Source organism: Phragmites australis, chromosome 21, assembly GCF_958298935.1.
Source record: "Phragmites australis chromosome 21, lpPhrAust1.1, whole genome shotgun sequence".
In the NCBI taxonomy this organism is placed as follows: Eukaryota; Viridiplantae; Streptophyta; class Magnoliopsida; order Poales; family Poaceae; genus Phragmites; species Phragmites australis.
The window spans coordinates 23,524,307-23,539,025 of NC_084941.1; the positions used below are offsets into that span (position 1 = coordinate 23,524,307).

General features: G+C 47.0%; 1 protein-coding gene across 1 annotated transcript; it reads left to right on the forward strand.

The window, feature by feature from the left end:
- Nucleotides 1–11,487: 11,487 nt before the first annotated feature.
- Nucleotides 11,488–14,093, forward strand: LOC133903723 (protein NRT1/ PTR FAMILY 8.3-like). Its single transcript, XM_062345163.1, has 5 exons — nt 11,488–11,738; nt 11,840–11,942; nt 12,033–12,250; nt 12,330–12,856; nt 13,089–14,093. Exons 1-5 carry the CDS (start codon nt 11,643–11,645, stop codon nt 13,912–13,914), a joined length of 1,770 nt encoding a protein of 589 aa, XP_062201147.1. The 5' UTR covers nt 11,488–11,642; the 3' UTR covers nt 13,915–14,093.
- The last annotated feature ends 626 nt before the right edge of the window (nt 14,094–14,719 follow it).

Genomic DNA, 14,719 nt, shown 5'->3' on the forward strand with positions numbered 1-14,719 from the left:
GTCAAAGCAACTAAAAATATACATGTTTGTAACATTTCTTTAAGCTTGCTACGACACGTATTGTAGTATTTTACCATATCCCTACTAGTTATCTGTCTAGAAACATGCGTGAACCTAGGATTATGAGCTTGCTTAATGTAATCTTCAAATGCAGCAGACTCACCGATATTGAGTGGTAGATCCGCTCTTGCAATGAAGCGACATAGCTCTTTTCGAGCATTGGCAGAGTCGTATTTCCATTGCCGAACAGAGCCGTCGGGGTTGTACTGCAACACCGTCTGCTTCATGGTTGCTCCACTCTTTCGCTTGCAACTTGTGGCGTGCCTCTTCAAGTGCCCCGTTCCACCCGAGCGCTTTGCAGATAATTCATGTTTGCAAATATAACACCTAGCATACCTGACACTTACCCCATCTTCCTCTTTGTACAACTTTTCAAAGTCTTGCCAAACTTCGGAAGTACCGGCTCTTGATCTTTTAGACCCGGTGCTTGCTAATGTGTGCGCACTTGTAGAGCCTGACGATGGAACTGCTACTGCATCACCTGCATGTGAACTAACCGAAGGTTCACCATCGGGTCCATCATCACCTGCAGCACTGGTATCAAAGGGGCCGTAGTCCCCTATGAGTCCTTGGAGAAAAAATCATGATCTATGGATGTATCATGATCACCGGCATCCATGATCAATGTCGAATGACACTGCAAAAATTGCAAATATTCAGAGTTAGAAATAATCAAGTAATAAAACTAATAATAAAATAAGACTCAACAACGATGCAAAAAAATCACCAAGATTTCTTCAACTTCAAGACAGCAAGTCAGCAGGATGATGGTTTTGGAATTGCTCGGATTTTTTTGCAACAATTCAAACTAATTTTGCCAAATTATCCTTAATTCTCAAGAACTTTGAGACAATAATGAGAGGAGGAAACAAGAGAGAAAATGGTGTTGCTGGTGTGGAATGGAAGGGCAGGGTGCTCATCTATTTATAGGTGAAAAATGGTGATTTTTGCAATTTTTTTTGAATTTTTTGGAGCTCAAACGGTCACAAAACAGCTATAAAATTCAAAAATATTGGGTTAATGGTTTAAACGGGCCGTTCCCGGCCCGTTTAACCTGTTAACCCGCCTGCCCCCGCCGGCCCATTGTGCCCCTGCGTGCCGGCCGGGCCATGCCCCTCGCGCTGGGCCGTGCCGTGCCGTGCCGGGTCGGCCGTGCCGTGGGCCGCCGCGTGCCGAGCCGGCGCGGTGGGCCGTGCCGTGACGGGCCGGCCGTGCCGTGCTGGGCCGTGCCGGCCTGGTCATGCCGTGCCGTGCCGGCCTGGTCGTGCCGTGCGGGCCACCGCGTGCCCGGGCCGTGCCATGCCGTGCCGGGCCGTGCCAGCCCGCCGTGCCGCGCGCTCGGCCCAGGCACGGCCCGTGGCCTCGTGCCGTGCCGGCCCGACCCATCTTGACTCGGGCCGTGCCGTGCCTAGGCCGTGCCTACAGTGCCGTACTTCGGGCCGGTCCAGTAGGCATGGCCCATTTGGACATCTTTAGTCAACGATATTAGATTGATGCAAAACGTGTTTGAGGGTGTTTTTAGACAGGTGTCTCAACTTTCAGAACCAGTCTAGGTACTAATTTATTCCTTATTTGTCATTAAATTTTTTGCATATTTCTTATTTGCCACTCATGTCTCTCTGACATTTGAGAGAATGAGCGGAAAATAAGAAATGTACAAAATTTTTAGTGGCAAATAAGGAATTTACACGATTACTTTTGAGGAGGATTTTGCTAATTGTAAAACTGATATATGTGCTCCACTTGTTATTCATGATAAAGATGCCTCACTTATTATTTATGATGTTTACATGCTTCCACTCGAATGCTCTGATTTATTATTGCTACCTGAATGCCTAGGGACATCTCAATATATGCTTGTGCATTGGTTCTTTCGGCTGATGTATCTCAAGGTTTTATTCTTTTGAAAATTGCTATTTTACCACTGAGAAAATTGCTATTTTATTCTTTTGAAATGCTAATGTTCCGAAATGGGAAATTTTGGGATGTGAAATGTAGTGTATCTCAAGATTTCACCCTGAGAGGACCACGTAAGTTAAAGCTCAAAGGAAAGTCGGCGCCTATGTACGTGGCAAAGATGTCCAAATGGGCCGTGCTTACTGGGCCAGTCCGAGGCACGGAACTGTAGGCACGGCCCGGCCCAAGCCGAGATGGGCCGGGCCGGCACGGCACGAGGCCACGGGCTGTGCCTGGGCCGAGCGCGCGGCACGGCAGGCCGGCACGGGCACAGCCCGGCCCACGGCCGGCACGACCCGGCTCAGGCACGAGTGGCCCAGGAGGCACGGCACGGCCCGGGAACGCGGCGGCCCATCACGGCACGACCGGCCCATCACGGCATGGCCCACCGTGCCGGCTCGGCACGCGGCGGCCCACGGCACGGCCGGGCCGGCACGGCACGGCACGGCCCACCGCGGGGGGCACGGCCCGGCCGGCACCTGGGGGCACGATGGGCCGGCGGGGGCACGCGGGGGCACACGGGTTAACGGGTTAAACGGGCTGTTTAACCCGTTAACCCGATATTTTTGAATTTTATAGCCGTTTTGTGACCATTTGAGCTCCAAAAAATTCAAAAAAAATTGCAAAAATCACCATTTTTCACCTATAAATAGAGGAGCACCTTGCCCTTCCATTCCACACCAGCAACACCATTTTCTCTCTTGTTTTCTCCTCTCATTTTTGTCTCAAAGTTCGTGAGAATTAGCGATAATTTGGCAAAATTAGTTTGAATTGTTGCAAAAAAATTCGAGCAATTCCAAAATCTTCATCCTGCTGACTTGCTATCTTGAAATTGAAGAAATCTTGGTGATTTTTTTGCATCGTTGTTGAGTCTTATTTTATTATTAGTTTTATTACTTGATTATTTCTAACTCTAAATATTTGCAATTTTTGTAGTGTCATTCGACATTGATCATGGATGCCGGTGATCATGATACATCCATAGATCATGATTTTTTTCTCCAAGGACTCACAGGGGACTACGGCCCCTTTGATACCAGTGCTGCAGGTGATGATGGACCCGACGGTGAACCTCCGGTTGGTTCACATCCAGATCCAGATGATGCAGCAGCAGTTCCATCGTCAGGCTCTACAAGTGCGCACACATTAGCAAGCAGCGGGTCTAAAAGATCAAGAGCCGGTACTTCCGAAGTTTGGCAAGACTTTGAAAGGATCTACAAAGAGGAAGATGGGGTAAGTGTCAGGTATGCTAGGTGTTATATTTGTAAAAATGAATTATCTGCAAAGCCCTCGGGTGGAACGGGGCACTTGAAGAGGCACGCCACAAGTTGCAAGCGAAAGAGTGGAGCAGCCATGAAGCAGACGGTGTTGCAGTATAACCCCGACGGCTCTGTTCATCATTGGGAGTACGACTCTGCCAATGCTCAAAAAGAGCTATGTCGCTTCATTGCAAGAGCGGATCTACCACTCAATATCGGTGAGTCTGCTGCATTTGAAGATTACATTAAGCAAGCTCATAATCCTAGGTTCACGCATGTTTCTAGACAGACAACTAGTAGGGATATGGTAAAATACTACAATGCGTGTCGTAGCAAGCTTGAAGAAATGTTGCAAACATGTACATTTTCAGTTGCTCTGACCTCGGACATATGGGCAGGTAGGGCTAGAGAGGATTATCTTAGTGTGGTTGCTCATTTTGTTAATAATGATTGGGAATTAGAAAAGAGAATAATAGGTTTTCATTTGATTGACAACACGCATACCGGTGAAAATATTACTGAAAAAATATCTCAAGTAGTTGCAGACTTTGGCCTCACGAATAAAATATTTTCTATCACTTTAGATAATGCCGGTGCAAATTCTAGAGCAATGGATATTCTTACTCCATTGTTTAGTACTTATGCTGAATCTTTCTTGTTACATCAACGTTGTGCTTGTCATATTATCAATCTTATAGTAAAATCCGGTTTGAAGAGGTTGTCGCGATACTTAGAAGATTTTCGTACTACAATATCTTTTGTGAACTCCTCTAACCAACGAATTCCAGCACATAAACAGTATTGTGTTGCAATGGGTGTGCGTCCACGTAAGTTTGCTCTGGACATACCGGTGAGATGGAACTCTACTTTCTTGATGCTTAAAAATATTATACCATATAAGAGCACATTTGGTGTGTTTATTCATACACATTACCATTAGCATGGGGGTCAAACTTTACTCACGGAAGCGCATTGGTATGTTGCTGAAAGGATACTGGAGTTTCTTGAATTTTTTTATGATTCAACTGTGAGTTTATCAGGAGTTTATTATCCAACATCTTGTTTAGTAGTGCATAATATTGTTGAAATTACTACTCATTTAAACAACTATGAAAATGACAATCTTCTAAGAGATTGTGTAGTTCCTATGAAATCTAAATTCTTAAAGTATTGGAAAGAAATTCCTTTGTTATACGCCTTTGCCTTTATTTTAGATCCTAGAGCTAAAATTGCAGCTTTCTGTAGAGTTCTCGCAATTCTAGGTGATGCTCTTGGCCATGATTATTCTAATTATTATACTAATATTCGTTCTAAGTTATTCGAAGTTTATAGTAAATATGAAACAAAGTATGGCGGAGTTCGCCTGCAACGACCTCCAGTAGCACCCACAACAAGTAAGAAGACGACAACGTGGGGGAAAATATTTGGTGCAGGTTCTTCATCAAGAAGTTCAGACTCTTCGTCACGATCGTCTACGGGCACCGGAATTCCAACATCCGGAGGGGAGCTAACTACCTTCATCGACAGTGACGTTATCAGCCACGAACAAGAAAACTTCAACATACTACAATGGTGGCATGAGCACAAGACGAATTATCCAGTGCTTTCACAGTTAGCGCGAGATTTGTTAACGGTTCCTGTATCTACAATTTCTTCTGAGGCTACCTTCAGTCTTACAGGAAGGATAATCAAAGAGAGAAGAACAAATCTGTCAAGTGAGATGGTTGAAATACTCACCATAGTAAAGGATTGGGAACAAGCTGAAGCACGAATGCAACACACTGCAGAAAATACTGAGCTTGAAGAATCATTCCAAAATTTGTATCTAGATGCTGATGAGAACGTGTAATTTCAAATTTTCTGAGCTAGGTTGTACTCTTTTTTCCTTTGCTAGAAAGGTTTTTAATGAGACAACCTATCAATAAAGCTCATTTTTAGAATTAATCATGTGCCCCTATTATTTCTAAGTTTTTTTTATTTTATTCATGTTTTTTTGTTTATTTTTTTAAAATACCCCCCACGGCCCCACCCCCACCTATCTCTCCTCTCATCGTGGCCTATAAATACCATCTACTCCATCTCAAACTCCATGTATTCTCATTGCCCACCCTGCCCACCCATCTCTCTTTTCCTATTTGCTAGCCAAGTAGCCAGTAGTCACTTCACATCAAGAAACCAATTCCATATTTCAATTCATTGATCAAGACGCCGAGAACTCGTGTGCATGGTCATGGGTGTGGCAACATTTTGAAAAGGTCTTCAGAGAAATTAACGGGGAACAGGTAAGATTTGCTAAGTGTAATATATGCAGCATAGAAATAGGTGCCAGATCTCCAAATGAAACGGAACACTTGAGGAAGCATATTAAAAATTGCAAGCAAAATTCTGGGGTTTCTAATGAAACTATGTAATTTTCGGAGCATAATCATAGGTTGTACTCTTTTTTCCTTCTAGTAGAAAGGTTTTTAACGAGGCAACCAATCAATAAAGATGTTATGTATTTATTTTCTATATTTTTTATTATTTTTTTGGATTTTTTTAGCTATTATTTTTGATTTTTTCCATTTTTTTTAGTGCTGACGGGCCCAACGTGCCTCCACCGTGCCGGCCGGGCCCGTCGTGCCTTCCCGTGCCGACCTGGCCCGTCGTGCCTCCACCGTGCCGGTCGGGCCCGTCGGGCCAAACGGGCCTGTCGTGCCTCCACCGTGCCGAACGGGCCCATCGTGCCGGCCGGGCCCATCGTGCCGACCGTGCCGTGGGCCAGCCCGGCACGGCACGGTGACAGTTGGGCCGTGCCATGGGCCGACAACTCGGCACACGGGCCGGCACGGCACAGCCCGTAACAGTACATGGGCCAATCGGGCCGTGCCGAGTTGGGCCGGTGCCGGCCCGGCCCGATTGGCCCATTTGGCCATCTTTAGTACGTGGGACCTTTCAAGAGGTGTTAGCTAGATATGCCTACGCTACTAGGCGAGTTCTGCACCCAGCTCGATGGAGAGTACCTAGATGAGGGCTCTCTCGGTTCTGATCAGTATCGGATTGGATCAGGTCTCCTCCCCTCTTCCGGGTACCTCTACCCCTTCTTATATAGCCGGGCGATTGGTATCGTCGTATTTGTCCGAAGTCTTCGAGATTAATCCACGCGACATGTGTCTATCCTGAATATCTAGGATAGACCTACCTAATTGGGGGTCTTTTCCATGTAACGCTCGATATGCCACAGTAGTTGTGACTTCCTGCCATATTGATATGGTAAAAACTAGTTTTTGACTGTGTGTGAGTTTATCATTCGACATGCATACCTGGTGTACCGTTCAATGTGAAATCAAAGATCTGCATATCTCATGGAAAATTCAACTATATGCTACCTCCGTACGACACATTCGTGGGAAAATGGAAGGCTCTAGATGCTGGTGGGTCCCACTACCTTGGCCTTAACTTCTTTGTGTGCACATACATTTCCCCTGAGCCTCCACCTCAGTCTTATCTCTCCCTCTTGCTGAGATCTTGCGACTAGGCCACGGTAGGGCGGCAAGACCGTGGCAGCACGATGAGGCCATGTCACGCCTATGAGTTCACAACGGTGAGGCCTCTGTGGGGTGCAAGCTCACGGTGGTGCAGCAAATAAGTGGCTGCGACACCAAGGTGGGGCAGTGATCCCATGGCTATGAGGCCACAGTGGCCAGCGGGAGGCGAGGCCTCAGTGGAACATGAGCTCATGGCGAGGCAACATTTGCGACAAGATGGTAGGATGACGATTTAGCAAATGTAAGACCACAGTAGCTGACGGGGCAACAAGCAAGTGGTAACGTGGCAACGGTCCGGGTGGTGAACCACAATTTTCTGAAACTTCGATCAGGTTAACAATGTTGATTTGATCCATTGGTTTGTTGCTGCATTCCTCCCATATGCTATCTATTCCTTCCTTTAGGCGTGTTTGGATTCTTCCAAGTTGAAGAGTCTATGGAGGAGCTACTTTGGGAAATTGGGAAAGCAAGCCCCTGCAACACATCGATAGGAGAGCTTGTTCACAGCAAGTTGCTCGATCCCTAACTAATTGACTGCGATTTTGTTTTGGTATTCGATCCTGTGGAAGTGGATCTGGAAGTGCATCGATTTGGTTTGCATTCAGTTTAGTTCCCCTCTCCGTAATCAATTTTGACTTGAGCTTCTTGTGTTGGTGCTTTGATACAGTGGAATCAAGAATCAGAAGTAGGGAGGGTACGTGGATTTTTGATATTGTATGGATTAATTTTGTGAGTAGAGACATTTTTTTTTTGCTTTCTAATGGCACCTGAGTTCAAACATATACTTGTGAATTTAAACAAATATGCTCTTTGTATATAATTGATTTGCTTTCTAAATAAAAACTTGTTTTTCTAAGTTCAAACATATGCATGTGGGTTTAAACAAGTTTGCTCTTCGTATTATATGAATTTGCTTTCTAAATTAAAACTAACTTGCTTTTCTAAGTTCAAAACAAATAAGTGTGAATTTAAACAAGTTTGCTCTTTGTATATTATGGATTTGCTTTCTAAATAAAAACAAACTTGCTTTTATAAGTCTGAACATATATGCTTGTGAAATTAAACAAATATGTTGTAGCAAGCATGGTCCTTTTTGGGCAAGCATATGATTTGGGTGATTAATGACAATATAGTCAATGGGACTAACATGTTTGTCAAGTATATGCTTTAATAATTCTCATGGATGCAATACATGAAGAAGCCACCGAAGCGGAACTCAAAAAAGTTCGAATTGGACGAGTTCTGAAAAGAATGTTAACGCCGGATGGTCTGGCGCCTAGGAAATTGTACACGTCGGAGTGTTTTGACTTAGCCCCTGATTACGCCGCGGGGATTACGGGTGTGAAGAGAGTTGCGCGGGTCAGTGGGTTGATTGTCACGACATGGTAGGGGTTTCCGTGTACTCCCTGTTGCTCAGGGGGCACATGTGCTGTCCTGCTATAGGGCCCACTATGAACCCTACCAACCGCGACCTCGCCCACTCCTTGTGATGGACAAAGTGGCTACTTTCATGGTCTGGCACCTGGTGGTTTCTACCAAGAGGGCAAGGTTGTGCAGCTATGGCGCTACCGGTGAACCCTCTGGTACTGCCACCGATGAGTGGCTAAGTAGCACTCGCATAGTCTATAGGTTCTGCACAGGGGTCATGGCCTCATAGTCGAGCGGCTGATCGCGGAGCATTGAGACAACACGAGGGGGGGGGAGCCCCTGGTGCTCATGTTCCCCATGTGGTGCGATGGCCTTGAAGCCCATGTGGCACGACGGCCTTGAAGAAGCCACCACCAAGGTCTCAACCTCAGGCGAGTGTTCCTCCGGGTGGCGTTGCAGTTGCTGGGGTAATGTAGGACCACCTCCTTGCCTAGCATCGGGCTGGTTTTCCTCTTGGCCGATGGCCTCGGCCTCACCACTGGTTCCTGAGGCACAAGCTTCTCTGTTGCCTCCCGTTGCATGGTCCACCATGCAAACTTCACGTTCGGTCTCGGAATCCTCAGACTCCGTCTCGGTGTCCCATACTTGGAGCACACGGGGCTCGTCTGGGTCGTACCGCATGAAGAAAACCATGCGATGGCCGGAGTCCTTAGAATGAGACTCTGCGGCCAATGTGGATCGGAACATGGGTAGCCCAACCATAACTTCAACACCTCTAGAAACACGAAAAATGCGCACCCCTACCTGGCGCACCAACTGTCGGGGGATGATCCCTAACAATGTATCCAGGGTATACCGGACAAAGGGTGCGTGAATATGCATTTCTTGTGGGTGTGTATCGAACGAACTCAAGAACACCAAGAATTATCCAGATTCAGGCATCTTGTGGGATAATAGCCCTACGTCTTGTATATTTTCTTATGAATGTATGAACTGGTTCTCCAGTGTTCCTACAAGTCGGCTGCGGGAACATGTCAAACTGTAGGCACGAAATCGTCAAGATCCAAAAACATTCTGAGATCCTCTCGGGTGCATAGCGTTCACAGGCTGGTGCGGCAGGCGGAAGCTGAGATGCCACTGAGACATTACGATGCGTCCAATCCCTACGTGGCGGGATATTGTGTCATTATGGAACATCAAATTAGAGTTACGGTGAAAACAGTATGAACGGGAGTGGGTTTTTAATGCTCATGTATCCGACCGTTTAAATTCACTCGATGACTATGAAAATTACAGCAATACGCTTGAGGGCTAACGCCTTCTAGCATGTGGTCGAGAGCAATAAGTCGATGCTTATGCTCCTCCCCCTGTATATACCAGGGAAAAGGAATATTTACAAACGGATCGTGTCAAATTTTATAGTAGTCCTACCCTTGACGAAGCCAATTACTCCTAGCTCATCATAATGGGGGAGTAGGCACGCTCGACCTGTCCTGGTCACCCTGTCAGCCCTGTCATGCATGTCGTGCCCTATCATGCCTACCTACGAGGCCATCTCGTAACATTAAATGCTACGGGACAGGTCACCCTGTCTTCTCGCCTGCCCACGATGATACTCGCCGAAAGTGGGTGCCTGGAGAAAGAAAATCATGAGTGGACGATATTTAATACGATTTGACTGGTTAGTGAATACCTGCCCTACGACCAGCAACAGTTGATCGCAGGGTCTCCTACCACAACCAAGGGACTAGTCGCACGAGCCCTGCCCTGGTCGCACGGTGAAGCCATAGTCTTGAAAATATCTACTACCGACTAACATTTGGCAGTATAGGACCCCCCTGACAGGACACTCCTTACCCATTACACCGATACTCCTCTCTAAGTAAATATAGAGAGCCTCACAAAACGTAAGGAAAACAATTAAAGGATAGAAGGATCATGTAACTGCATTGTTGGCCGACTGGCTAGGAGTTTGAGGTGTGAACATGTGTGAAATATAATTGAATGCATGAACTTAGATGGCTAAAATAATCTGTATCAATGGTGTGAAGAAGTGTGAGCGGGCCCATTTGAAACTAGGGAAAAGAACATGTATATGGAGAAGTCAGTAACACTACTACGAAAATGATCATATTTGTCGGCTCATCACTGCCAGTTGGACCAAAATAGGCACTAAAAGTCCATTCGAGAAAGAACCAGCAATGATAAGTGATAATACTTACTACTACTGGTTCATAATAAAAACTGACAGTGATAATATCGTTATCGGGTTTTATTAAGAACCGGCAGTACTATGCACGTATCATTGTCGGCTTCTATAGAATGCCATCACTGAACCGCACCAGATATTGTTTTAGGAAACTTGCTCGGTGCACGCTTTGGCTCCACCACCCATCGCATGACCTATGCTCAGACGGTGCTATCCCACGCGCACAAGCAAGGAAGTCACGCATCCTCTCGGATGGTCCAAAAAATTTCCTTTTTTGGAAAGTTTTTTCCCCATGTTTTTCCTTTACTTTTCAAAAAAACCTTTTCTGGCTCAAAAGTTTTGAGAGAAAAGTTACCGAGAAAACGGTTTTTAGAAAAAGTTATCAAGAAGAAGTTACCGCGAAAAAATTTTCATGAGGAAAAGTTATCGAAAAAGGTTTTTGAGAAAAATCATTGAGAAAAAGTTATCAAGACATTAGTGGGCGGACTCGAGTGGGCGCGACTTGGGAAGTAGCGCGCGTGGAAATGGAATGGTGGCGACGAGGTGTTTATCGATCAAGTAATAGAACACCGAACGTTGTACGTCAAGTAATATGGACAGCAGTACGTTACTATTTATCTATTTTGTTGGCTACCATGCATACAACAGAGCACCGCATCAGAGAGATGGATTGATGGATGGATGTCAAGCGGTTGAGGTCGAGCAGCAACCATACAATGCTTGGGTCGTGCTCTCTAGGCAATTAAGGTCGAAGGTTTCAGCGTCAATGATGTGATGCAGTGGCCTTCCAACGAAAGCGATTTGTCAACGAGAGAGAGAGATAGTTATGGCATTCCGTACCGTCCAAGACCGTGGGCCCGGGCCGTGCTCCCTAGTGTGCCAGTAGAATAAAGCCGAGGGTCTCCCTCAGCGTCGCTGCCACCTGCCCACCTCTTCGTCCTCACTGTGTGGCGTGCGTGCTCGCGCACGCATGAGTGTGAGTGGGTTAACTGCGTCTTGATTTGTATTTCTCTTAGAAAAAAAAAAGTTCCCAATCATTCTCACTGTTGCTGTCGTTTAACTTTATTTTGGAGAAATACAGCAAGAAAAGTTGCACTACCTTAAAGTAAACAGTAAGGTCCTACTGAGATCTCTCCATATGTTCTTCCTGAAATAATAAAGGTTTTTTCCCTTCTTTTTCTTTGTCATCTCAAAGCCAAAGAAAAAGGGAAACCAGCTTTATCTGCTTGCGAAGCATTGTGTAATAACAGCAGATGGAAACATATGCTTAAGCCTCCTTTCCCTCCATCAAAACATATGCTGCCTGCCATGGAAACAGAAGATGAGGAGAGGCCCCTGCTTCTTCTCCAACCTCCCCAGGTACGCTACTCTCTTCTTTCTCTATGTTTTGTTGGTCATACATAGGTTCTGTTGATTCAGAATTGAATCCCAAATATGAATCTTTTGGTGCTCCAATGCAGGTTGCAGGTTCAGAGTATACCAGGGATGGATCAGTTGATATCAACAAACAGCCCGCTCTCAAGCACAGCACAGGGAGATGGAGGGCATGCTTCCTCATCTTAGGTACCACAGAGCAACTCAACATCACTCTTCAAATTGCTCCTGCTTCTCTATTCATCACCTGCAAAAGTTCACTGGTCGAAAACGTACCAGGTGTCGAATTCTGCGAGTGCCTGGCCTTCTTCGCAATCTCCAAGAATCTCGTGACCTACCTCACCACTGTCCTCCACGAGAGCAAGGTCGCCGCGGCGAGAAACGTCTCTGCGTGGGTCGGAGCTTGTTTCTTCACGCCAGTTTTCGGGGCGTTCATCGCAGACACTTACTGGGGAAGATACTGGACGATTGTTGTTTTCTTCCCAGTATACGTCGTCGTAAGTTCAAAACAGCTAAGAACTTCTCCCTGAACTGTGTGTAACCTGCAACTCCTCTGAATACCTTCTGTTCTGTCAGGCAATGCTCGTTCTGATAGCAGCTGCGTCACTCCCAGTGTTCTCAGCACCTTCCTCCCACGGTGATGTCCATCGTGCAGTGGTTTACCTTGGACTCTACCTTGCTGTCCTCGCGAGCGGTGGCGTCAAGCCCTGCGCATCAACCTTTGGGGCTGACCAGTTTGACATCAACGACCCGGTGGAGCGGGCCAAGAAGGGCTCCTTCTTCAACTGGTACTACTTCCTCATCAGCACCAGCTCCCTGCTGTCCGGCACGGTGATCGTTTGGCTGCAGGACAATGTTGGCTGGGCGGTCGGCTACGCGATCCCGACGATGCTCATGCTCTGCTCTTTCGCTGCGTTTCTCGCTGGCTCGAGGGTGTACAGGTTTAGGGAAATGAAGGCAAGCCCCCTCGCGAGCCTATCTCAGGTGGTTGTTGCAACTGTCAGGAACTGGCACTTGAAGTTGCCGGATGATAGCAAACTTTTGTATGAGCTGCCTTCTGCAACCGATGCAAGTCACAAGATTAAGCATTCCAATCAATTCAGGTACTTCAATTTTGCAAAGTACAAGTCCAGGTAGAGTCTAAATTGCAGACAGAAAGAACCCCAACTTGCAGTGAAGTATTGAAATTTGATTGAAATTTGGTGTCTGAAAACCAGTATTATTTTGAGCCATGAGCTTATGATATCTGTAGAAAATACCTCTATGACCAACATGTCACCTGAAAACATAAAGTTCACAGAAAAATTACCTCTAATTGACAATTATGTTCTTCAGGTTCTTTGACAAGGCTGCCATTGTATCGGCCCCATCGGACAGTGAATTCACGGCGCCGACGAGCCCATGGAGGCTCTGCACAGTGACACAGGTTGAGGAGCTGAAGATGCTGCTACGGACGTTCCCCATCTGGGCGTCTTTCGTGATCTTCTATGCAGTCAGCGCACAGATGGCATCGACGTTGGTTGAGCAGGGCATGTTCATGGACAACCGTGTTGGTTCGTTCGCCATCCCGCCTGCATCCCTCACCATTGTTAGCGTGCTCAGTATCCTCTTCTGGGTCCCCGTATATGAAACCGTACTAGTGCCACTGGCGCGGCGCCTCACCGGCAACGACAAGGGTTTCTCGCAGTCGCAGCGCCTTGGTATTGGCCAGGCGCTATGCATGCTCTCCATGGTGTACGCAGCGTTGCTCGAGGCGAGGAGGCTCGCGATCGCACAAGCCAACGGCTTGACAGATCAGAGTGTGCCCGTGCCAATGAGCATCCTGTGGCAGGCACCAGTTCACTTGGTGCACGGCGCCGCCGAAGTCTTCGCCGGTATCGGCGTGACCGAGTTCTTCTACGACCACGCCCCAGAGACTATGAAGAGCCTGTGCGCAGCGCTCGGGCAGCTTGCGCTCGCGTCTGGATCTTACTTCAACTCGCTCGTGCTCGGCATTGTCGCAGTGGCCACAGCACGCGGCAGGGCGCCCGGGTGGATTCCGGACAACCTGAATGAAGGCCACCTGGACTATTTCTTCTGGATGATGGCCACTCTTAGCTCACTGAATCTGGCTCTGTTTGTGCATTACTCGATGAGGCACAGAGGGAAGATAACTCGTTGACCCAACAAGGATGCTTGTCAATACTTTCATATACGGGCCTGACAAGAATTGAGAAATGAGAGTAAATTGCCCTTTTCATCTACTAATGAATAAGCTTAATCTGTAAATATTTATGTCAGGGATGTAATCTTTTCTGTAAAATGTAGCAGAGTGCAGCTCCGGAACTCCTCGCAATCTGGCCTGCAAAGTTGAACTGAGACCGTATACATACCTGCAATAATTTTTAGTACTGTTCTACTGTGGCCATGCTGCTTCTGGTGCATCATACGTGCTAGTGGACAGCTAGCCGATAGGAGACAGGGTACTTGAACCACACCTAATAAATAGGGTAGACCTTCGCGCGCCAAGCCCGCATGACGCTATATTGATGTATGTGTGTCGTACTCCCTGAAGAGGGGACAGGTGAGTAAGTAGGTAGCTATCTTGATCCAAAGGTACAGAGAGCCCACGCGCTAGCTGAATGGCATATGGGTGCCCTACTACCTGTGATGCAACGTCGCACAGGGAGTGCGCGGGTACACATTAAGTGCTAACAGGAACTACCAACATTCCTACCCCTTTTTTCTTGTTGTTGTTTAGCCCGGAGTGAATGAGCGACAGAGCAGGAAAATAAAGATAACTGCATACAGTGCACCTCATGCCAAGCATGACACGCTGGTGGACTGCCTTTTGACGTACCCACACGGCTACACGTCACTGTTACCGGGGATGCGTCAATGCCCGGAAGGGACTCCTTGGTCCGGAGCCATGTGATAACGACATCCTCGCGGAACCGAAGCGAGCGCCTCGTGAGCCCGGGAGCGAA

What these genes read in the sequence shown, in the direction of transcription:
- LOC133903723 (XM_062345163.1), top strand. Translation starts at nt 11,643, where the DNA reads ATGCTTAAGCCTCCTTTCCCTCCATCAAAACATATGCTGCCTGCCATG. An exon ending in TTCTTCTCCAACCTCCCCAG is followed by an intron (nt 11,739 to 11,839) that starts GTACGCTACTCT and finishes GCTCCAATGCAG; the next exon opens with GTTGCAGGTTCAGAGTATAC. An exon ending in GGCATGCTTCCTCATCTTAG is followed by an intron (nt 11,943 to 12,032) that starts GTACCACAGAGC and finishes AAAACGTACCAG; the next exon opens with GTGTCGAATTCTGCGAGTGC.